The following is a 25,637-nucleotide window of genomic DNA, read 5'->3' on the forward strand; positions in this document are numbered from 1 at the left end:
GTTTTCTAATGAATTCTATATTTGATGTGTATTATATGTTGTTTTTTTTTTAATTGCAAAATTCAATGCGAATGAACTCGCGCGCTTCGGCAGAATTAATACGCGCACACGCGTTTGTTGAGCGTCTGTGTCTCATTTTTTTTCTAGAATGAAAAGCAAATGAAGCATGTATACGAAAAAAAAATCCACCCATTTTCTCGCCATTATCTCTCGATTGATTTTTCTCAGCTGCAAAACACGATAAAATTGTTTTTCAATGGAGAATTCCGACGTTCTCCTTTTTCTTCTTAATTCTTTTGCGTGCGTCACTATGGCGGTTTAACGAATTTTTGTGATTTTCGAACACCTTCTTTTTGGGGGGAGAAATGGCCGCCCGAAGTTTGCAATTTTTTTTTAAATCACCTCTTCCCCTCCCAAAGTCTGGTCAGTGATCTGACGCAATGATGCAACAAAACTTATATTTGTTTTATTATTCACATGGCGAAAAATGAAAGTTGTCTCTTGGAGCCTTTTCGTGAAAGTATGTCTCTGTTTTTTTTGTTTCCAGGGCTTCTTTCGGCGATCGATTCAGCAGAAGATTCAGTATCGGCCATGCACGAAAAATCAACAGTGCAGCATCCTGAGGATCAATCGCAACAGATGTCAGTATTGTCGCCTCAAGAAATGCATCGCAGTTGGCATGAGTCGAGATGGTAAGTCATCCTTTTTGTCCTTTTCTAGCATTTATCTTTGCAAAGGAGCAGATTGAGGTTACGTTAAAACGATATTCTAAAGAATTTAGCATTATTTGAGGTTATGAGACTGAAAAAACTCAATTTTTTAAGTATTTTTTTTAATGAAATCTTACTGATTGAGGTTATGTGGAAATATCCTTAATTTGGGGTAAAGAAATTGTCAAAAAAGACCTTGTCGGAGATATTTTAACTAAATCGGTTATAGTTAGTACTGTACCTTCTCCTTTTTGCACTTTAGCAAAATAAGGTTAAGTTAATGCGTTATCCTACCAAATCTACCTTAATTTGAGGTTATTAAACTTAAAAATCGTTTTTTAAAGCTTATTTTCTAATTCAATCTGACGCTTTTTTGTATTTGTACTTATTGTCTTCTCCATTATTCATACAAGTAAATTAAGGTTAAGTTAGCGCGTTATCCTACCAAATTTGAGGTTATGACATCAAAAAAATGCATTTTTAGGCCTTTTTAACTGAAATTCATGAAGGAATATCCAAAATATCCTTTCCTAGAGTTTTCTATGTAAAAAAAACACAAAAAGATCAAATAATCATGAAAATTTAACCTAAAAACCCAGAAAATCCATGAAAAATCTTCTAAATTTCAAGCAATTCACAAAAATACGTAGAATTCTGAAGAAAAATTAATGTTTTTGCCCAAGTTTGGGAGAGATTTATCGCAAAATCATCATTATTTTCTCATGTGAATGTACTTCAATAAGCGCCAATTTGGTTTGTGTTCATTGGCTCCAAAAGTGGGTGGGTGGGAGGCTAAAGTGAGATGAAAATTTTGCTCTCAAAGAAACAATAAAATAAGAAAATAAAATGAGATTATTTGAAATTCACTTTCAACCTCAATCAAATTGAATGAGTTAAAAGAAAAAAATGTAATAGCAGCGATTGTGCTATCAGTGCATTCAATATTTGTGGAAAAAATATAATTTTTTATTGGGAATTTTTGCTTTTTTCTACGGTAAAAAATGAGATTTTTCACGTGCAAAGAGGGTGGTTTGATGGGATGGGGTAAAAAATGAGGACTCTCGGAGGATTTGTCCGTATCTTTGTCCATGGATTACTCCGTTTTTCTCCCTCTAACCCAATGCGCGTGAATAAGAAGGCAATACGTAGTGACGCGAAAAGAAGGGAGCTCATGATGTCTCTGTTACACACCTATGGGGGCTATGGGCTTGCTGTCTCACTTGCTCCTCCCACTCCATTGGGGCCTAAAGAAAAAAACCCCAGTAGGAAAGACGTATGCAGTCGGCGAGTGTGCGCAATAGAAAGTGATCGTAAGCCATGCGGAGTTCGTTGACCGGCCAACTGGGTCACAGTGGTTGAACTCTATTTGGGACACCAACCATGGAATATTCGTGCAGTGGGATTCGACGTTGCCTGCCTCCGTTGCCTTTGTCTCCTCTCTTCGCGGTGCCAAATGGAATTTGAGATAATTTCCAACATATACACACTACTACTAGAGCTGTATGTTCGCCCCAAACGCGCTGCTCTTATGCAATTTAATACCCGATGAGTTTTTCGGGCTCGCAAAGCTGCTCTCTCTCGCGAAAAATCCAACATTTTTTGCCTCACTCGCGCGCGCCTTTTTTTTTCAGTTCAATGTCTATCGGAGAGTGGGCACAAAATAGACGCACAAAATCAAAAGTAATATTGCGTAAAGTTATCTTAAGAAACGACACGGTAATTGTTTCAAGGAGAGAAGACACTTTTACAAAAGCCCAATGTGTCTTGCTGATGATTTTTTCGGCGGGGATTTCTGCGATTTATCTCACTTGACGGAGGTTTTTGTTGCAAAATTTTTGCAAAATATTCAACTAAATATTCATTTTTTTACCTTTTTATTCAGTTTTCTTTAAAAAATTATTTTTTTACATTTATTACATTTGGTTATTGGGCTTGGGAGCTATTTCCTACATCATCCCTTTAAACCCTTGAAAATTTTCCTTGGAAAAAGTAGGATAATTCTAACGAAAATTTCCATATTTCTTGAAAAAATACATTTTCTTACACAAAGACATCAGAATGATCAGACTTTGTCGTAGAAACCTCAAAATTCAACATTCTATAGAACAAAGGCCTTTTTTCTCGTTAAAAACTCATTGTGGATTAAATGTAAGAATCTCCTTAGACTCAATATGGACGGAAATAAAGATTAGATTGCGTTATGATTCTTTATACAAAATATGCTTAGTTTTATCTTTTTTCCTTTTGAGATTAGAGCTTCTTTTCTCTGAATTTTCATGGAATATTTATGAGTAATTTCTTTCTTATTTTTGAGGTTTTTTGTTGAAAATGATTCAGAAATTCTTTATTGGGTTTTGGGGGGTTTGGGGGCTTTTGAAATTGTTTTCTGCACAAATTTTGAAGATTTGAAGACAAATCTGCGGATTTTCTTATGTAAAAAAGGATAAGAATGGAAATTCCAAGGAGATATCTTTCGATACTCCGCGGTATTTTACCTAATTTTTCCTCTTAAAAGATTTTTATTAATTTTTAGAGTAGATTAAATAAAATGAATCATTTAGGGCATTCGAAAAGACTTAAAAATACTTATATTTGCCTTTAAATGTACAAATTCCGCTGATTTTATACTGCAAAAAGGATAAAAGATGAAGATTCCGTGCAAAAATCCTTTAGGACTCAACAATAATTAACCCATTTGTTGTCTTTTGTGATTATTTTGTTTAAGTCTTAGGAGAGATCAGGCTTAAAAGGCTTAAAAATTGCTTTTCTAGAACATTTATAAAGGATAATTGTACAAATATTCCCCATTAAAACATTTACCGATTTTCTCCCCGGACTGTCCTATCCATCAGGATACGAAATTATCCTTCATAAATCTTTTTATTGATAGAAAATATATAATAATAGTAGAAAATACAATAGAAATAAATGGTGTGTCCCCAAAAAATGAAGCAGCTCCTCACAGCGCGTATCTCACACGATAGAGTAATTGAATTAATATCACTTAGCAGTTGCTCCGTTTTACTCACAACGCTCTATATTGGACTTTTCGTACAGCTTGTAAAATTGCGTTTGCGTTTCCAAGTCACTGACATGCAATTGGGTCATGCACGGTCGTTCACACTTATTTCCCCATCGCCTCGCCATATATTGCATTGGAGAGGTATATATACTACACATGTGGTGTATGTGAGAGACCAACACACTAGCGCCATTTGACACATTTTCGCTGTCAAGTTAGTAAGACTGAGAGAGAGAGAAAATACTCGCGATGCCTTTTTTTTCTTCTCCTTTTCAGCGTTTAAATAAGCGAGTAAGTGTGCAATTTTTGCACCAAATTGCTGTATCTCTATCGCTTTGGGTGCCCACTGTCTCACTTGCACCCATTTGGTAGGCCCCACGTTTTGAACGCGATTGATGACCAAATTGAGGTTATGTTGCGCAACATGGACCGCGTTTTTTTCTCTCTTCTTCTCACATCGTTCTCTCGCACGGGGTCCAGCAGAGGTACAATTTTTCGGGGTATAGTACCGAGTTGAAAGATGATTTTCTCAGATTTTCTCACTTCAATGATTTCCACGGACTTTCATTGCAAAGATGAAAAAGAAGAGAGTTGAGAGGAAATCCCGCCAGGAATATCTCTCTACATGAATTGCATAGAGAATCTATTTGTACATTACAAAAAAAAAAATTCACAAGTAGGATGGGACAAGTGAAGCATAGAAATGGCGCCATTTCTGCACTACGAATTGAAAAAAATAATTGAGAGCATGGGAGGTTTGAATAGACATGCAATTTATCGTTTGTGATGTTTCGACACAACGCAACAATACGAAATTTCACCCAAATGTGGTTTTCAACAACAACAAAAAAATCACGATGTGAATTAGAAAATGTCTTCCGGAGAAAGTTGACGCGCGATGTGGTGTAATGTTTGTTGTTGTTTTCACTGCGACTGCATTTTGAGAGCTTACGCGATTGCATGATGTTGTATAGAAAGTTTTATCATCTCACTGCAAAAATTTCTCTTTTCCGCATTTCTCTCATTGCTCAGGTCTCTGTAGTTCCCCCCTCATATAAATTTCTTAATTTTTTTAAAGTCTTCTCAAAAAAACGTGACTCCTTAAGTTTTACCTCGGCGCCATTTTGGAGAAAATGTTGAGCAATTTTCTTTAAAAGTTTTTTTTTCGAGCATAAGTCCTCTAATGTACAATGTTGTGAGTCCTTCTCCACTGAAAGAGTCTTGCAAGAAATCAGTGTGTGTGGCGCTTTAATCGGGCGCGAGGTAAGTGAAAGTTGTAAATTGAGCGATAGAAGGCGAGTCACTGACCGATCGAGGTGAGGTTATGTGACGCGATGTGATTGAGGTGTTGCAATGCGCCTCACAAACTCTTGTGTGTCGCTCACATTTTCAAATTCTCTCCACACTTGCTATGTGAGACCCTTTTTGTGGCGCGCACGTTTTTTTTTCTAATGCCATTTAGCTGCTGGCTTAGTTGGAAAAGATGAATTGACAAAGAGTGGGCTTTTTTGCAAACTTACGATGCCACCATGATGGATTTAGAAAGAGTTTCACGAATTGGGGGCTTTTCTTTCGTGCAATTTCACTTACATTTTGTTATTTGAAATTACATTTTCAACAGAAAATTTTGTTATTTGGATGATTTTTTATGTTAAATATCAAGAGACAGGTCGGTACTTTGTATTTATGTTCTTTGACTTGAATCAACTCAGGTTCCTTCTACATTCTGTTTAACCTAGATTTGTCTGTTAAGAAATTTAATTTTGTTGACTAAAAGTCTCAAAATTGAATAAAAAGTTACGATTTTCATAAATTTCCAACTTTGATTCGGTCATAGGAGGAATTTTAGAATCTTTAAGGGGAAATATAAAGAAAATTATTGAAAAAAATACTTTTCCAGTCAATTTCAAAGGTAAACTTTATGAGCAATTCAAACTTTTTCTGCCAAAATCCGGGTTAACTATGTTCTTTTTAAGAAAAAAATCATTCCTTTAAGTTCAATAAGAAAATCTTCTAATAAAGAACCATTTCTCTGTGATAACAATACAATTTAACCTCTAGGCCGCCAAGCGGGGTCGTTGAACGACCCCAGCCCTATATTTCGTGCTATAACTTAATAAATATAAAAGATACCATTCCCATCTTTTGGAAATAAGTTCTTTGGTTATCTGAGGAGGTTGTGTAAAAATTTCAGCTCAATCCGTCCACCACAAGAAAAGTTATTAAGGAAAATGTAGAAGAAGGGAATTCAAAAATTGGTGTAACGGCCATGCTGCGGAAAATTTCTCAGAATGAAGTTAGTCACATCATAAATCATATGGTTGAAAGGGGTTGAAGGGTTGTGTTTACTTTCTCACTTTACCTTCTCAGTGTCAGAATTATCGCGAATAAGTAACATAAACAACATAAAACATAATTAGAAGCATATAAATGTGCAAAACAATAAAGAATATTCGAGAAATATTGCTATTTATCACGGTGCGGGAAGTGAGGGGAATGTGGGGAAGTAGTGAAAAAAATAGCAGTTGCGGTCAACTTCGTGGCAAATTTCTCACGAAGAAAGTGTGAAAAAGGAGTGAAAAATGTTTTTCCCTAATATCTTCTTCTGCGTGTTTCCGGGTGGCGAATTTGTGATGCAAGGGGCAAGAGGACTATATAAGGAGTCTAAAGGTAGTGACCCGACAGTTCCCGGTTTTATAGTTTATGAGAAAATCGACTTCCTTCTTGGGGTCGTTCAACGACCCCACCTTGGCGCTCTAAGGAAACTCCAAGGTCTTGGCGGCCAGCAGGTTAATCTTTATTTTACACAAACTGTATAAAATTCAATTTAAACTCTAACTATCCTAGGAAATTCCACGGAAAAATGCATATAGCATTGAATTAATAAATTTCCCCGCAAAATAGAGAAATTTCAAGGAATATGGAAGGATTTTCCGAGGACATTCCGCAGGGGTAATTCCACTCCGACGGCATTTTTATTGGGATCCATCCCTCAAAAATTGCATCTGCGCCATGATGTCCTTTGCGCCCCACCAACGCAACCCTCTGCGTAAGGGGAAATGTCCCTCAGGGTGTCCTCTCGTGACTCCCAAGGGCAGAAAAACATTCCAAAAGCAGGGTGGGATTGTAAATGCGTGCTTGCGGAGTTGCCTAACCTCTCAGGCGCGTCATTTACGCGCCAAGTTTGAAACTTCTCCCGCTCATTCTCACAAACATTTTGATTTTATTTTACATTCTCTTCCATTTTATAAAAACATTTATTTGCCCATATATCTCGCAAAAATTCTCCTTCTACCACTATCACGTCGCGGCTATTTTTGGCATGAAAAAAAATAATAAGAAAGAGAGACGATAAAAGTGCTTTATGAGACAAAATGCGTGAATTCCAAGGGGGTAATTCAAGGTTATTTGTCAAGGACAATTTTCGGGGGGAGGAACAATATATATTTATATATAAAATATTAATGAAAAAAATAAGAAGATATGCATGAGAGGAACAAAAAATCAAGTCCGGGGGTTCAAGGACTCACGACAATAAGGGGCAAATTTCCCTTTGTGTGCGCATGTCAATCACCCCTGCGAATAGTCGCAGTCGCGAAGTCTCTCCCCCACTCTTGTGTACAGTTAGGCGGCGGGCGGCTGTGTCTGGGGCCGGTAAGACGGTTCAACACACGCTCCCCATACGGCAGTCGTGCTAAAGCAACACGAGAGATCGCATCGAAGGCTCTCACAGTTTGAAAAATTCCATCGCGAAGTGAATTAAGCGTGTAAAACACGGTGATTCGGGAGCGTGGAGTTTTTATTTGTGAATTGAAAAAGAAAAATTTAACGGAAAAAATACAAAAATTAAGAAGTTTTAGTGCTCCTCTGGATTATCCTTCACCACCCACAACAAGGATTACTCGCGATATTTTATCAACAGAGAGTGCAGAAAGTTCCTCAATTCTTTAAAGTGTTTCTTCTGTGCATTTGAAAGGAGATCCAAAAGGATATATACAAAGTTTTTAAATCAAGAAAAAAAAGTGAGGTTAGAAGGGAATTTAAGTGAGAGTCCATATTGTGAATTAAGACGAAGAGTTTATTAAGGATAATTCCCGCCAAATGTGCTCAAATTTGAATCTCAACTGGAAGTTTGTGGTCTCTATACGTGGATTACAGTGTTTGTGTTGAAGCAAACATCCACAAATCAGGATTAAAGTGATTTTTTAACCTCAAAAGAAAAAAAAATTGGATTAACGATGAAAAAAGCAGGGAGAATGAGTGAAGAGTTACCAATACTCAAAGGAATACTAAAAGGCAACGTTTCCTACCACAATGCACGTAGGTGTCAAAATTCTACATATTTTTCAACGATTTTTTTTTTTTTGATATTTTAAAGTCCGGACACTTTGAAATTTTCAACAAAAAATTAAGTTTAAAAAAAAGAAGTCATTCTATTGTTTAACGAAACTCTCACCTTCACTTGAAACCACTTTTGTCGAGAAAGTAACACACTTTTCGTTTCGCGCGCCTTACTTTTACTCAGCGTCGCCGCTACATTTTGCCCATCGCAAACCAAAGAAATTTATATCGTCTTTGCAAAATATCCAATTTTTTGCATTGAAAATTCCTTTTCGCCTAAAAATTTAAAAAAAAAATTACGCTAAAAATGTAAATGTCATTGATTTTGCGTCAAATTAATGACATTTGCATATGTCAAATTGTCCTGCGGAACTTCGCAGGACATGTTCTGTGTCGCAAGCGAAAGTGAGGAGAAAGGCTCGATCCCCCCACCGCTACCCTTTGACAAACTCTTACTATTTGAATACAATGGTGCGTTGGCGTTGCAAGACCATGATCGCGCGTATTGTCATTTTGGGGAGAGAGCTTTCTCTTTTCTCTCTCTCCACCACACAATTATTCATGCCGTCACATTTTTCGCCATAAGCGAAAGTTTTCGTTGCCCCAGAAATTGGGCTAAATGGCGCTGCGATATTTTTTTTTTGTGTGTTCGTTGTTGTCTCACGGAAGAAAGTTTTGAAAATAATATTGTAATACACATGGGAGATCAATAGGACATTTTAGGGGCATGTCTGAAGGCGTGTCCTTTTGCAAATCTCACTGGGTGGTAGAAGGATGTGTCAAAAATTTGACAGAATTTTAGTTTTGATTGAAATAAAATTATTTTTAATGAGTTTCTTTCATAGAAAATAAATAGATTTGATTGTAATTTATTCATTTTAGTCGTCTGAAGATCTTAAGAATACTTCTATTCCAAATGAAATTTGCTTACCTGTGCCAAAAATTTGACAGATGTTTAAAGAATTATGATTTTCAAATATTTTATCTGAGAATTTTACTATTTTCTAATGTTCTAAAAGGTAAAAAAAATGTTTAAAAAAAGCCCATAATAATTTGTTATGAAAAACAAAACACTTCCGTACAGCTTGTTTTTTATTTACACACTATGAATTTTTTTCTTGACTAGCCCAAGAAGTTCTAATTAGTAAGGCAAAGAAAAAACAACGATTATGATCTGTTTTTGCTAAATTCATGCTCTATTGCTGATTTTTCTGCGTAAATCGAGCGTTTTGCGTGTTTTCTCCGCGAAAGAAATTTGTCTAAAACATTTTATCCATTTTTGAATAAATTTTCATAACCTCAAAATTTTGTTTCGGGTTCAATTTCTTTATTTCAACGATTTTACATTTTATTTCTGTAGTTTTTTTGTTTCAAATGAGAAGAGCTTAAAGAAAATTGTCGAAGAAATGATCAAGAGTAGTGAAGGATCATTTCTTTTCGGTATTAGGGAGTCTTTAAAGTAGTTTTATCTTAATTAAAAATGGCGGAAAAACGGAAAAATGCTCATAAGCGATTTCCCTTCGATTTCACCTATTAATGTGGCCCCCGAAGGCCATTGAGAGCGTCTGCCTGGGAGCATATTGTGTGGTTAACCACAGAAAGGCTCTCTTCACGCACAGTGGCCCCGAAATTTGATGAATGAGCCATGTGTTGGGGGTCTCAAAGTGGGCCACGCGCGCGCCCTCCATGCGACACCTCCATCTGCTCCTTTCTTGCACCTGGCGCCCTCAATTGTCGCTCTGTGTGTGCACTCAACCGCAACACCTGATCGCCCTCACTTTACATTATTTTCTTTCTTTTTTCTTTCACCTCTGTGCAGCCGTGAGGTTTGGAAGGGTGCCGAAGCGCGAAAAGGCACGCATCCTTGCGGCCATGCAGCAAAGTACCCAGAATCGGGGGCAGCAGAGGGCCCTTGCAACAGAGTTGGATGATCAACCGAGACTCCTTGCGGCCGTCCTGAGAGCTCACATGGAAACGTGTGAATTCACAAAAGAGAAGGTTGCAACAATGCGTCAGAGGGCCCGGGAGTGTCCATCCTACTCCATGCCCACACTGGTAAGTTGCCATCTTTGCATCTTTCTCTCATTGTTTGCAATTTATAATCAAGAGCTCAAGGGTTTGCCCCCATTTTTTTTCCTAATTGATCTTTATTTTGAATTACTTTTGCGGTTAATTTTGAAGTTTTCTTTCAAAAGGTTCTTAAGAGCTTAAGAAAGCTCCTTAAGATACAAAAAAAGACAGTTTGGTCGTAAAAGGGTTAATCAATAATTAATTTATTTGATAAATTGTGGGCGAATTTCACTAGTAAGTCGTGCTTAAACTTTTAAGTCGGTCTTAAAATTTTAAGTCAGTTTTTTAAGTCATTCTCATGAAAATCTCAAGACAATCTCCTGACATCAAAATTAGTGTATAAGTCCGATTTAAAAAATTGACTTAAAATATTAAGACCGACTTAAATTTTTAAGTTCGACCAAAAAACTGACTTAAAAGTTTAAGACGGATTTAAAAATCGACTGAAATTTTTAAAATTGACTTAAAAATTGACTTAAAAATCGACTTAAATTTCATTTCATTTATTTCACCCACAATCCGCAAATTACATAGATATTTTAACATTTCATCACTTTCCCATGTTACTTTAATTGCAAGATTAAGGGGAATACACAGGACAAGAGAAAAACTCGTTTTGTTCGATTTTTAAGACTGATTTAAAAATCAGCTTAATTTTTAAGGACTGATTAAAAATCAACCTAAATTTTAAAGACAGGCTTTACTTAAAATTTTAAGCTCGACTTACTAGTTAATTTCGCCCTGTACTAAAACACTCCTGGCGTATAAAAATATGTACTAAATGTCAAATTTTACATGTATCTTTGCTAAATAAGCTTCAAATTAATTTTTTTCAACATAACTCAAATATAATTTGAAAAATTAAAGAGTAAAAATAGTTTTTGTGAGAAATAGGGTATTTTGGATCAATTAGAACGTATCAAAGTCTTAAGAAAGCAATTTAAAAATCGGTATAACGGTCGCATTAAGACAAAATGAATGCAAAAGATGAGCTTCGTGGAATTTTTTCTCTCTCAAATTTTCCTCAGTGGAAAAATCGTACAAAATGCATCATAATTAGAAAGGAGACAGCCCCGCTTTATATACCTTCATTGTGTGTATCTTGTCACCATTAAAGAGGCAAAGAAAAAACCTTGAAATATCAATGAATATTTTCCATAAAGAGAGCATAAAAATCCCTCCTACAGCGATATACATACATACATGACAGTTCAAGAAGAATAAGAAAAGAAACAAATTTGATAGGAAATTTCTCAAGGTCCCCTCAGAGAATTTTCTTAATGAATCAGAAGTGTTTGTTTGTTTGTACTTTGCCCTCTAAATAATACCCTTATGTGGTGCTTTTAGAGAGAGAATGCTTCAGCTGTGTGTTGAGCTGCAAATCATGTTTAATATCCACACCACATAATATTTATCAATCAATCGCAAAGAAAACTCCAACTCTGTACGCGATATAAGCAAACACTCTGACATTTTCTCTGTGATCTCAAAATTGCAAATTTAAACTTCCGCAATCACCGACACGAAGGTCAAATGCGCTCAAATGTGTTGTTGTGAATGTTTCTCAACAGAAGTATTTAATCTTCCTTCACACTACAATCTCTCGCAGTGGGAAGATATCTTCAAGAGGGTACCTTGAAGTACCTTCGAGATGTCAAAGTGTTGTCCTAAATGGAGATCCTTTTTGACGAAGCTTTTTGACGGTTAATGGACGCCATATTGAATGAGGAAATCATACGACGATTTGACAAATTTTTTTTCTCTCTTGAGCTCATACCGCACATGTATGTAAGCAAATATCACACGAATCACGCGGTGATGAGGAAAAAAGCCATTCGAATATCGCACACATTGGCAAAAATGTGAGAGAATGAGTAGAAGAAAAAAAACGCCACACAAAAGATCGCGCACTTCTATCAGCCAAGGTTGAAAAATAGCGACAAGGTCGTTTCACATTTAATTGTACGAGAGAAAAAAAACTTCCCCTGTCTGCCAGGGAAGAGGGATGTTTTGATGGTGGATGGTCCATCAAAGAGGTTTTGCAAATGCATCTTGTTAACGAATAAGGAAGGGACGCTCATTTTCAAAAAAAAGCAAAGCCTCCTTTGCGGTTTGACGGTTAAAGGTTTGAGCCAATATGGCGACCTTGATTATAAAAAGCAAATTGCTTCCTCGAGTGACGTCAGCGGGAAAAGGCGCGTGTGGTAGAAGAGGGGGGGGGAGAGAGAGACGCATACAGAGACCACAGCTAAGCTGTGCGGCCGATATGCGAATTTGCCCACGTGGGTGTTTTGTTTCCAAGTCCGGTCGATTTGTTATCGTTCCGTGCTCCACCACTACACACTCACCACCTGTGTGTGAGCTGCGGAATTAATCGAGTGCGACCTTGAATTGTCAAAGTCAACCTCATGACACCACGTTCGTCCGCGCGCGATTGTACATTTTAAGGGGTGGTGGGGAGCACGTTCCCGCGGGAGCTTCGTGAGAGAGAAACCCGCGAAACTTGCAAAAATTCTCTCACAGCAAGCAAGATATAGAGCTCAATATTTATAGCTATATACCTACATAATAATATGTAAAATGTTTTAATTAGAAACAATACAAAGGCAACGAAAAATTGAATGAAAAGTCATACAAAGAAGAATATTTTTTCGCGCGATAATTGAATGTTTATCGCAAAAGAGAAAAAAAAAACTTTGCAAAGTTCATTCTCAAATGAGATAATAGAGTTTGTAAAGAAAAAAAATTGATTGAGAAGAAATAATTTGGAAGAGGTCATCGAAAGAGACCATTTTGAATTCATTGACCGGAGAAACCTTTCAATTTAACGGAGTCAGAGTAGTAGTCAGAGAGGGTGTTTAAACACCCAAAACTTCATGCAGATTTAGATTAAAATTAAATAATTGTAAAAAAAAAAGATTTTTAAAATTTGGAAACAGATAAGATTGAAAAACACGTCAAATTATGCAAAAATTTACGAAAGAAACGTCAAACGTTAGAAAATTAATGAAAAAATTAGACATAAAATGTCCAACAATGATAAAGAATAATCAGACTTTAGAAAAGAAAAATCAAATAGATCAAACACAATAAAAAAAATTAAATGATAGAAAAAACGTCGTGTTTGAATTTTCTTCAATAATTTTTAATATTTCTAACGTTTAACGTTTCTTTACTTACTTTGTGTATCTTACGTTTGACATTGCTCTTATAATTCTTAATATTTTTAATGATTATCGTTTCTTCTCAAATTTTTGATTAGTCCTAACCATTGTCCTTAAAAAAAAAGATTTCACAATACCTTTTTTCGAGAAAGTTTTAGTCAGTAAATATAGTTATTTTGTCAGCTAAAAAAATCTGATTTACCTGTCCTAGGGGGTGTTTAAACACCCAAAACTTTGACTACATTATAACTGATAAAAATGAGAAGATTTTTGTGTTAATAAAAATGTACTTAAGTCAAAAACACTAATGAATTTTAGGGCAATGCTCGCATTGCTTTGCAATAGGTTAACCCTCAAAAAATAACCTCAAAGTCACTTTTGTTGATAAAACAAATATGTACATTGTATTAAATTCTCGAATGCCATTTTCAAAGTTTTCCGGCAACTCCTAACTACGGCGCGGTTTTCGCATAAAGGTTAATGGCGTCAGTTCATGTACCCCATCACACGCAACACCTTCTCTATACGCAATTCACCGTTTTTTTCTTCTTATTTCTCAATGTAAAAAGATTAAAATCTTCAATTTTGTGTCGAATTAAAGTCTCTCTCGACTCATATCTTGTGTACTTTTATGTATATATTGATTAATAACCGTTAGGGTCGCATCTTAACTGTTGATGTCACATTTTGCACATGATGTGGCCATCTTTGAAAAATTCCGCGACGCCTTGGAGTTTCGTGCCTTTTTCGTTGAACTTGGAGCACTAATTAATCTCACGCTGCCCATCATTTCCGTCAACGCGCGTTATCGGTGTAATTTCTGGGGCCAGCCTTGAGTCCGGTCGCTGCGGACAAACCGATGTCTGTGGACGCGTCGGCGGGCCATGAACAACAGGGGATTAGTGGGGGGTGGGGGGGAAGCGTTGTGAGGGGCAAAATATTTGAATTTTGAGAGTGTGGGTGTCGTGTGACACTTCGCAACGCCGATCGATATGACATCGGGGGAACGATGAGTCGTCCATTGAGTTCGCCGAAGCGTCAAGGTCGACGAACTGGGTTCAAGGTTCCCTACCACGCTATCCCCACACCAACACCCTCCTACATCATCCCCCCGAACGCTTGGTGGAGAATATAATGGCGGCGTATTATTTCAAAAGTAGACGCCATTTATACCGACACGGCCACGTGGTTTATTTGCCTTATTTAAAGGTCTCATTGCGTCACAAAGCTTTTCCTCAATAGCTTTTCCGGGGGAGAACTTGAAATATATTTGAGTTTTTTTCTTATTCTTTCCGGGAACTGATTCGCCGAGAGGGAGAGAGAGAGATGAAGAAAAAAGTAAATCTTCGCGAGAATATTGTTTCCAGGAGCAATTTGAGGTCACACCAATGATAGATATTTCGTTTCGTCTTTTATATTTAAATTATTCAGTCTCGACGAATATTTTTAGCCTTCAATTGGAGGTGCGAGAGAGTGCCCAGATGGAATATTTTCGACAGATTTTTTTCTTGAGGAATAAAAATTTGCAAAAAGGAATTTATATTTATTTTTGTTCTTCTTTTTAATGTTTTTCTTTAAGTAGAAATTTAGATTCTAATAGCTATAAAATGCTAAACTTTTGGAATTTCTCATCAGGGGCATTTACGGGAGATGAGGGCGGTATTAGATAATTTTATAGCAAACGGAGGAAGACGTTTAGCTTTTAATTACTTATATAATTATGGCAAGGATCGTATAGGGGTAAAAGTACGTTAAAATACAAAGATTTTAATCTAAAAGAACCTTTCGGAATTCTAGACTTGTATAAAGCAATTGCTTGAAGTTTCTTGAAAGTCCGATACAAAAAGAATTCAAATTTCAACCGCCAGAAAAAGATCTTTATCCAAAAACTTGGATAAGAAGCGCTCAACAACTAAGATAAGCAGGATAAAAGCGTCCTAACCTCAAAATTGAAACAATTTAAAATTCAAAATTAAAGAAAATTAATTAATTCCGGAAAATTCCCATTTATGAATGACGAAACATTCGGAGAATTCAATTGACTCACAGAAAACATCTCAAGATAAGGTTCTTTGGGTAAATATTTGTGCAGCTCATTACCGGGGAAAAAGCACAAAATAACCCATCTCGGGGTATTTGAGTATTTTCACGCGAAAGTGTGCCCCACACACACAAAAAAAAGGTGTCCAGGCGGTTGGAGCAAAAAAAAACCGCTTGACATTGAAAATTTTTTGCGTGTGTCGCGGAATACAAAAGTGACGCAATCATCCAATCGTTGGCTATTTGCACCAATATTGACTCACACGCGATTCACACAATTCCGCTATGATGAACTTGAAAGAATATTGGCGTCGCGAAAGCAAAAAAAGAAAAAAAATGTCGCGCAAAACGGGAAGTTAATCGTGAATGACGGGGAAAAAAACATTTCGCCGACGAATTTTTCCGAAAAGTCGCGTTTTTAGAGATGGCGTCGGTCGCCATTGAGGGTTATCAGTGATGGCGCGTGGTGATTGTAACATATGAAAGTGACAGATAGAAGGAAGTATCAGTTAATGCACCTCAAACGTGTTTCCGCATAATCTGGCTGGTTATGTGTGCCGATGTGTGCGGTTTTCCTTCTGTGGCGCATGAGGTATTTAAGCGTCAATGCCATGCTGTGAGACAATTATTCACAGTTAGAACGTGCGCGCGGGGAGGCGTCATCGCGCAGAAGGTTGACCGTTTAAACGTTGCGCGAATTTCAACAGTCAAAATAAAACCCATGACATTGGGTTAATGCTAAAAAAAATTTTTGGATGGGAAAATAATCATTGTTGGATAAGTTCAACAACAATTTGTTTACTTCAGAACATTCAGAGATTTCAGAAATCTTTCTGAGGTTTTTGAAAATTTTTATTGATCGAAAAGCTTCATTTTTATACCGAATTTCGGAATTATTGCGAGATTTTGAAGGATTTAAAAATTTAGGTTAGTTTTTTTCGGTTTAGTTGTATAGGACTTCTCTAACATGGGAAATTCTAAAAAGAAAAAAAAAAGAAGAATTTCTTTTCGGTCTCATAATTTTTTTTATATTAGTTTTTATTCAGACTTAACTTTTTTAGGTTAGTTCCCTTTTGACTTATCCTTTTTTTTAGGTTAGTTCTCTTCGTACTTATCCCTTTTAGGTTAGTTTCTTTCGGATTTATCCCGTTTAAGTTTAGATTAGTTCTCTTCGGACCTATCAGTTAGATAGATTCTTAGTTAGTTAGTTAGTTCGTTTCTTTCGGACTTATCCTTTTTAGGTTAGTTCCCTTCGATTTTATCCCTTTAAAGTTAATTTCTTTCGGACTTATCTGTTTTTAGGTTAGTTCTCTTCAGACTTATCTGTTTTAGGTTAATTTCTTCTGTTAATTTTGAATAAACTTATTTAAAAATCAATTTTGTTGAAAGGGACAATAAGAATTATGGAGTCATTCGGCCTTTCCCAGACTTACTAACCGCCTTTTTCCCTGTAAATCCCTTGAGCTCTCTGTAAGATTCCTGAAAGGAAGAGCAAAACATTTCATAAATAAGAATTTTATAGAATGAAACATTTCTCTTACAGGCTTGTCCGTTAAATCCAGCCCCAGAACTTCAGTCTGAGCAGGAGTTCAGTCAGCGTTTTGCCCACGTAATTCGTGGTGTAATTGACTTTGCCGGTATGATTCCGGGCTTTCAGTTGCTCACGCAAGATGATAAGTTTACACTGCTCAAGGCAGGCTTATTTGATGCCCTCTTTGTACGGCTGATCTGTATGTTTGACAGCTCGATAAATAGTATAATTTGCCTCAATGGGCAAGTTATGAGGCGCGATGCTATCCAAAATGGCGCCAATGCACGCTTCCTCGTTGATAGTACGTTCAATTTTGCCGAACGTATGAACTCCATGCAGCTGACAGATGCCGAAATTGGGCTTTTCTGTGCAATTGTGCTCATAACACCCGATCGACCGGGGCTGCGGAATGTGGAGTTAATTGAGAAGATGTACTCACGACTCAAGGGCTGCCTGCAGACGGTGATTACGCAGAAGCGACCGGATCAGCCGGATTTTATGGGTGAACTCCTGAAAACCCTTCCGGACTTGAGGACACTAAGTACCCTCCATACGGAGAAATTGGTGGTCTTCAGGACGGAGCATAAGGAGTTGCTGCGACAGCAGATGTGGTCAATGGAGGAGGAGGCAAGTAAGAGCCCTGGATCGAGTTCGTGGGGATGCGATAATAGCGAAGATGTGGCCAAAAGCCCAATGGGTTCGGTGTCGAGTACCGAGTCGGGAGATACAAATTCCGAATATGGACAGAGTTTGTCAACAACGGCACCCCTGTTGGCTGCTACGCTATCTGGTTGCCCGATGCGCTATCGCGCAAATTCGGGTTCGTCCGAGGATGATCTCGTGGGTACGGCCCACCTAACGCAGAATGGCCTCACAATTACCCCAGTTGTCAGGTCGACGGGGCACATTAGGTACAGAAAACTCGACAGCCCAACGGATTCGGGTATTGAGTCCGGCAATGAGAAGGCAGACCATAAAGCAAGCAGTGGATCTAGCTGCTCATCACCCCGTTCATCAGTTGAAGATGCAGCTGACGACAAGAAGTACATGCCAGTGGAAGATATGCCCGTCCTCAAGAGGGTCCTACAGGTAAGGAAGCTCTTCCTTTTTTTTTGTTTTATCTTACTTCCTGTTTTGGTTTTGCTCTGAAGTTGGACTTGGAACTAAGTTTACTGAGCAGGCTTTTGAAGTCCTACTTTAAAGTATTTTAATGTAAAAAAGAGATGGAGTCAACGTGAACGGAGTCTTGACGTCTTCCTTCTTTTTTTTTCGTGTTTTGATCTGAGGTTAGACTCGGAACAAAGTTTACTGATTAACCTGCTTTTTAAGTCCTACTTCGAAGTATCCTTACGTAAAAAAAGATGGAGTCAACGTGAACGGAGTTTTGACGTCTTCCTTCCTTTTCCTTTTTTCTTCGTATTTTGATCTGAGGTTGGACTTCAAACAAAGTTTACTGATTAACCTGCTTTCCAAATCCCACTTTAAAGTTTCTTAACATAAAAAAAACAGGAGTCAACGTGAACGGAGTCTTGACGTCTTCCTTCCTTTTTTCTTCTTGCAGGCTCCACCACTCTATGATACAAACTCCTTAATGGATGAGGCATACAAGCCGCACAAGAAGTTTCGGGCGATGCGCCAGAAGGACGCCGAGGCGTCAGAAGCTGAACCAGTGCAGCAACAATCGCAGCTCCAGATGCATTTAACGCGACCCGCCCACCAGTCTTCCCTCTCGAGTACGCATTCCGTGCTGGCCAAGTCTCTCATGGAGGAACCCCGAATGACGCCGGAGCAAATGAAGCGCACCGACATCATTCACAACTACATTAAGCGCGAATCCGCAGCTGAGGCAGCCTACCGTAGTCCCCATCATCCTGCTGGTGGCTTGCTGGCGTGCAGTCAGGCGTCTGCGGTGTCAACGTGCCCCTTTCCCGCCAGCCGGTGGCCCGTAATTACAACGGCGCGCCAGCAGACACCCTCCCCAAGTGATCCCCATCACTACTTCCAATCTCCCCACTCCACATCCACCTCCCCACCGGGCCCGTCGCCCTCATCGAGCTCCTCATCCGCATCACCGCGTCTCATAGAGCTGCAGGTGGATATTGCGGACCCACAGCAACCGCTCAATCTGTCCAAGAAGTCCCCGACACCACCGCCAGCTGCCATTCAGCGTGCACCCCTCATTGCACAGTCGGTGAGTGCCCCACCCCCACCAGCGCCCCATAAACTCCTCCTTGAGGCTTAAGAAAAGAAAGAAATTTGTTTAATTTATAAAGCAAGCCAGTGCGTGAGAGCACAACAAGATCTCGTCCTCCATCATCGCAGCCATGCTGCATCAGTTCCCTTCGGGCTTTTGCGTCTTTTCGGTGTTTTTTCGAAAATGGGAAATTTCGAAATTGTCCCGCATCTCCCCATTATAAATTTTTCCTTTTGGCAAGGTGCGGGAGGATCATGTGCAATAGTGAAGTGTCGAAATTCTCACGTTTTTGGTGCTTTCTTTGATTCCCATGGAAAAACAAACAAAATGTTTAAAGTTCGAAAAGAAAAGCGATATCGAAAACGAAGGTTAACTGATTGGCTGTCAAAATTTCGAAAATTTTTATGGAATGTTTTGGAAAGAAAAAATCTTGTTTTTGAATTTTTATGTTCGAAATTTTTTTTTGATTCGATGTGTTTTCGAATGAATCTGAGTTCGAAAGTTTACAGAAAGGGACTGTTTGTGTAGAAGGTTTCTATACCAAAAACTCAAGAAATGAGTTTGAAAGAAGAAAGAAAATAAAACAGTTCTGGTGTTTTCGATGTTCGAAAATGTGCCCAAAATGTCTTCGAAAAAATGTTTAAAAGTGTATTCGAATACATTTTTTAATGTTTTCGAGTGCATATTCAAAATTTTGTTCGAAAACACATTTAATAATTTCTTCGAATTATATTCGAAAATTTATTCGAAAATCTGTTCGAAAACTTCCTAAACCACAAAAATATAAAAATTTCGTAAAAAATTCGAAAACAGCTGTCAACCTTCGTATTTCGAACGATTCGCATTCGAACAAATCCACGAAAATTTCGCAAAAGCCCAAAGAAACGTATGTCGTATGGCTTGTACCCTCAGCAAGCCTGAAGGTACAACACACAAACACTGTATAAAACAAACAAACTTGATCACTTTCGAGAGCTTAGAAAAGAAACGTGGAAATGTGTTTTGATTTCTCCCATTTTCCGGGGGATTTACTTCTCTCCCCACCAAATGACATTCTCTCTTAAGGACCCCACGTTCTCTCGAAAAAAAAATTAAATTTTTATTATTAATTAATAAAAACAAACACAAAACACAACAAAATGGTGGAGTATTGAAAACCAAATAATTTATTCGTATTTGTATGATAAGAAAAAAAATGAATTCTTGAGAAGAATATTAAAAAAAAAAGAAAAATAATATAAAAAACCCAAAAAATTGCTAAAAATATTATAAAATAAATGATAAAAAAAATGAAAATTTCCTTCTCAGAAATGCCAGAAATCAATTAAGAAACAGGATTTAGGATGAAAATAAAAATGAAAAACTTTTAGACAGTTTGAGAGAAAAATAAATGAAAATCAGTGTTATTAAGAAAATCAACTTTTTAGTAAAAGAAAAATGTGAAAAAAAAACTTTTAAACATGGGTTACATACAAAACTCTTTTTTTTTTCGTAGATTGACTTGTAGTGTGAAGTTTACAAAGAAGATGAAAAAAACAAGAACAATACAGAAGTAAAAATAATAAAAAATGAAATAGATGGAAAAAACAAAAAAAAAAACAGACATATTTAATGCATAAAAAAATGAATAAAAAATGTGTAAATGTGTTTAGAGTGCATGTTTTCAATTAATATCCCATTTTTAGTGATAAGGAATCAAGTATAAATATTTAGAATTATATTTTAGAGTGGGAAAGTGGAGTGAAAAAAAATTTTGAGGTTATGAGGAACCATTTTTGACGGTTTTAACGGTTAAATGAAGTGAAAAAAAGGCAAAGCCTTCGGTAACGGAGGTGACAGCTGTTGCGGGAGGGGGGTTAAAATGTGAGGTTATAGGATGTTGTTTTTTTGACAGTACAGTGAAAAAAATATCCATATTGCATTACAATTTAATTAAAAAAAAGAGAAGGATGAAAAAAACATAAAATAGTAGTTTATCTTAAATCTATGATATAGCATTAAAGGAAAGAAGAAGAAGAAAAAACCATTTTAAGTATATATTATTGAAAAGGAAAGAAAAAAACAATGAAGTTGCAGCGAGACATTGAGGTTATGTCAAATGAAAATGAGACATTTTTTTGAAACTTGACAGCTCAACTTTTCATTTTCTTTCTTCGGACAAAAAATCACAAAAACCAACGCGATAGAATGTAGAGAGAAAGAGAGAGAAAATGGTGAAGAAAATGTTTGAAAATCAGTCTCACAAACTCAAATGAAAATCTACAAAAAATCCTCCCTTAAAATCCAATAAATAAATTAAGGAAGAAAACAACATTTTTTTTTTTGAGGTTAGAAACAAGCAAACACAGCAAAAATGGCGGAGGAGGAAGAGAAAGATCTCTACAGAGAGAGAATTTGCGATGAAAAAATAACTCGTAGGATTGTTTTTTTTTTATTAGTTTGTTAAACTATGTTTTTTTCTTAATTTTATAATTTAAAAAAAAATTGAGAAATTTTCTTATTAATTATTGTATAATGGACACAAAAAGAACTGATTTTTTTTCTTTTTAGTTTTATGTTTTAATAATGAGTTTTTTTTTTAATGGGGAGGACTTCTACAAATGTTGAGATTTTTTTTTAGGAAAAATGAAAAAAAAAACTACCTATAATTATTTCACATTTTTCTCGATAGCTCATCAAGAAATAAAAGAAAAAACATTTTTTTTTAATTTAGTAGCTCCGCATAGGATTTTTATTTTCTAGAAGAAGACAGAGTTTAAATTCTTTTCATTTTATTTAGTTTTATAAATACATTTTTAATAGAAATATTTACAATGAAATAAAAAGAAAAAAAACACAAAAAAGATCATCAAGAGAAAGTGAAAAAGTTATTTAAGTGAGAGAAAGGATCAGAGTTAGATAAAAAATAAAAAAAAGAGAAAAAAAATTAAATGAGAAAGAAAAAATGAGTAAAGATACAAAAAAAATGTGCGATTTTAATAATTTAATGTGTAATATATATTGAGAGATAAAAACACTATATGTTAATGAGAAAAAAATTTAATTATAGGAAGTATAATTATAAAAGAAAAAACAAATACTATATTAATTATTGATAAAAATAAAAATCAAATAAACAAAATTTTTAGGATCGTTCTTTCTTGTGCGATAGTAGGACCAATAACTAAGGAAAATTTATTTGTCAAACGAGGGAGCATCAAAAAACTTTTTTTTTTCGTTGTAAAACATACTTTAGTGATGATGAAAAATATAATTTAAAAAATAATTTAATTTTCTTTTTTTATTGTTTTTTTTTTTTGGTTGGTTTCTCTTTGGTTGTCTTTTCGTTTATTCGTTGAGTTTTGTTTTCATTTGGATTGATTTTTTCTAGCATTGGATTTTCGTTAAGTTTTCTGACGTTTCCCATCTTATCGACTTTTGGCGCGTTGATTTTATTTTACTTGGACCATCAACATCCATTTGTTTTCTTTTCAGGAGTTCTTTAAATTATTTTTAAATAAATTTTAAAGAATTTAGTAAAAAAAAAATAGGAAAGTGAAGAATTTCATAAAGGTAAGTACTTAATGATTTAGTTAGTTAAAAGAACTCTTTAAAAATATATTAATAATAGTGTTTTTTAGTAAAATATTGTTTAAAACTTTGAGGTTATGAAAAGGAGTAAAAGATATTTTCGTTAAATTTCAAAAGTTCCTTTCGTTAAGTTCGAATTGAAATTTAATCCTCGCAGGTTTTAGTAGGCAAAATCGTTCCTTTTACGTGGAAATCAAACCCAAAGATCCAACAAATGCAAAGTCTGCAGATTGCAAGGGATTGGTGGCTCAGAAAAGATTGAAAAGATTAAATGTTTAGTGCGGACGCGAAAGGATAATTAATTAATTTTCATTGATTTAAAAAAAAAACATTTAGTAAGGTTTCTTGTTTTTTAATTTTCATTTTTGTGCTATTCTCTATACAAAAATTAAAATATTGAAGGAAAAAGTCAAAAATGATTAATAAATTCAATATAATTCATTTCTCTATCATCAAATATCCGCAGATTTTTCTTTTATTATAATTTCTCTCATCATTCGTTAATTTTTCAATGACATTTCGTTCAATTTCTTGTCACATTTAATCGAAATAAATAAATCTCCATAACCTCCCATTTAAGACTCCAGAAATCCTTCGCAAAATTTTTTATGTCATCATAGAGATGCGGAAGAGCACCACGAGAGAAGAAAAAAAGACGGCACGCAGCTGCGAATCAAATATTTGCGCGGATTTTAGTTTCGCGTCTCAACATTTTATTGAACTTGACAATGTAGTAATTTGCGTGGTGCTTTGCGGAAGTTTATCGCGCGCGTTATCACTCGCGCTCTTCGCAATTGATGCTCTGACCTTGGGTGAGCGCCGTTTTTTGTGCGACAATTTTGTGTTTTATTTCGCCCCCGCATACACCACCAAAATGCGACACATATGGTGCAATTGAGGAGGTCAGTAGCCTCTGCTAGAAGAACTCATTTTTCTCTCTCACTCTCTGTTAATTTTGGTTATCCCTGAAAGCTCATTTTGATGGGCAGTTTTTTGTGTAAGGGGAGACAGGGGCAAGAGAAGGCGCAAGTTAATAAACGAGCTTCAAAGTATTGTGGAGATTAATGTGAGATAGAATGATGATGCGCAAATTAAGCCATCATTGACGCAGAAAAGTTGAGCTTATCAGTCAAGGCCACACAGTGAGCCCACCGGGAAATATGGCGATCTAACGGTTGATTCAAAAATTCTGGGATTTTTTACATTTTGATTTTTTTTTAAATGGAAAATAAAGCTGCTTTTCGTAAATTTTTATTCTTAAGAATCGATTTTTTCAATAAACTTTTCTTTTTGTTTAAAAATTATTGAAAGTTTTACATTTATCTCAATGTATATGATGCCTGTAGAAACATCAAGAGATTCAACTTAACATTTGGAGGCTCTGATATTTGTAACCTCAAACTTAGACCCTAATTTGGTCGCAAAGAAAATATTTTTCCAAATTTTCTTTTCACAAAACCTCCCAACACATTAAAATAAACTATTTATCACAAGAAGTTAAATAATTTTAATTTCTCAACGATTAAAAAAATTTATTTGGAAATAATGGCTAGTAAAATCCTAGTTTATTCACTACAGTTTAGGAAAATTTCTCATTCAAGGAAATATCTGAGATTATGGAAGTTGTGTAATTAGATCTGAGAGGAAAAGAGATCAAAAATTCCTGCTTAGAATTCACCATCAAAGCTTTACGCATGTTTCATGTATTAAATGAGTCAAAAATAGAATGATGACGTCATTTTCTGTAGTTTTTAGGCAAATATTCGTTGCTTTTTCTCAAATGATTTCAGAGTGAAAAAAAATGGGAAGTTTCCTTTAACGATTTTTATGCTTATTTTATTTTATTTTTTATACTAGATTATGCTTACCGATCTTTTTCTTCAATGATAAAACTTAAATGATAAATCTTAACCCTTTCATGTCCACGTAAAATTTATTCTATGGATGCTCTCAGAAAACATTTCTCAATCAGAACGTTTTCTTTGGGTTCCTCTGCGTGAAATTAATGCATTTCTAAGTTGGAAAAACAATTAAATTAAGTAAAATTTTGGAAAATAAAATGTTTCAATGGACGCCTTTTAAAAAAATTAATAAGGTCAAAAATACACTTAAATTGAAAATGGGGTCTTCTTGTTCGACTTATTAACAATGTTCATTATCTGATCACAATTCTAGTAAAATAAAATTTTCAAATTGTGGAGAATTTACAAAGTAAAATGCTTCATTGAGGAATTTTCTTATCTTTCGAGTCACTGCGAGAACAAAAGCTCGATCGGAAGTGCTAAATTATCCATGATGTGACTCATTTTACCCCACATACAACAAACGTTAAATTAATATTTTCATTTATTCTAGATCAGCTCAATTTCATTTCACAAATTTATTCCCCCAAATTGGCGACAAAATTCTCCTCAATGTGGACGGAAATTGCGTTCTTATAGGAATGACGAATTTCATTGGAATCATCGCCAAGCTAGAAGTTAATATTTGAAGACGCACACCGAAATAATATGAAACATATTAAGCATTTTGCTTTACTTATTGTGTGAGCCATTCTCCAGCTCTCTCTCTCTCGAGCACAGAAGCAAAGTGCGGCTGTTGAGGGATTTTCGCGTGGAAAGTGTATGTTGCAACCTTGGTGAAAAATCACTCCACGTGCGCTACTTTTCGTGATGCCCCGCGCAAAAAAAAATAAAAACTGCAAAGATAAATAATAAATATAACATGGATGGAACAGTATAAAGCGAAAGAACGGTAAGTAAAACTTACGGGCTGTGATTCTTTCTTTGTCAGTGAAATGTGAAATTGACGGAAAATTGGGGATAGGTAAATTTTGAGGAAGGTTTTCTCGCGCACCGAATCACAGCCAACGCTTAGAAATTTTGTGAAAAGCCTTAATCGTGGGCGTTGGCTGTGATTCGGTACGCGAGAAAACCTTCCTCAAAATTTACCTATCCCCAATTTTCCGTCAATTTCACATTTCACTGACAAAGAA

The 25,637-nt window shown here is 35.9% G+C and overlaps 1 protein-coding gene across 3 annotated transcripts in view; it reads left to right on the forward strand.

Moving 5' to 3' along the window:
- Window positions 1–22,342, forward strand: part of LOC129794800 (ecdysone-induced protein 75B, isoforms C/D) — an 81,552-nt gene extending 59,210 nt beyond the window's left edge. For all 3 annotated transcript variants that reach the window (XM_055835668.1, XM_055835670.1, XM_055835669.1), the window contains exons 3-6: window positions 548–692; window positions 9,893–10,128; window positions 16,891–17,967; window positions 18,440–22,342. In XM_055835668.1, the coding sequence (XP_055691643.1) occupies window positions 548–692; window positions 9,893–10,128; window positions 16,891–17,967; window positions 18,440–19,120 (2,139 nt within the window). In that variant the 3' untranslated portion in view covers window positions 19,121–22,342. The remainder of the gene's footprint in view (window positions 1–547; window positions 693–9,892; window positions 10,129–16,890; window positions 17,968–18,439) is intronic.
- The last annotated feature ends 3,295 nt before the right edge of the window (window positions 22,343–25,637 follow it).

This window comes from Lutzomyia longipalpis, chromosome 4 (genome assembly GCF_024334085.1).
Source record: "Lutzomyia longipalpis isolate SR_M1_2022 chromosome 4, ASM2433408v1".
Classification (NCBI taxonomy): Eukaryota; Metazoa; Arthropoda; class Insecta; order Diptera; family Psychodidae; genus Lutzomyia; species Lutzomyia longipalpis.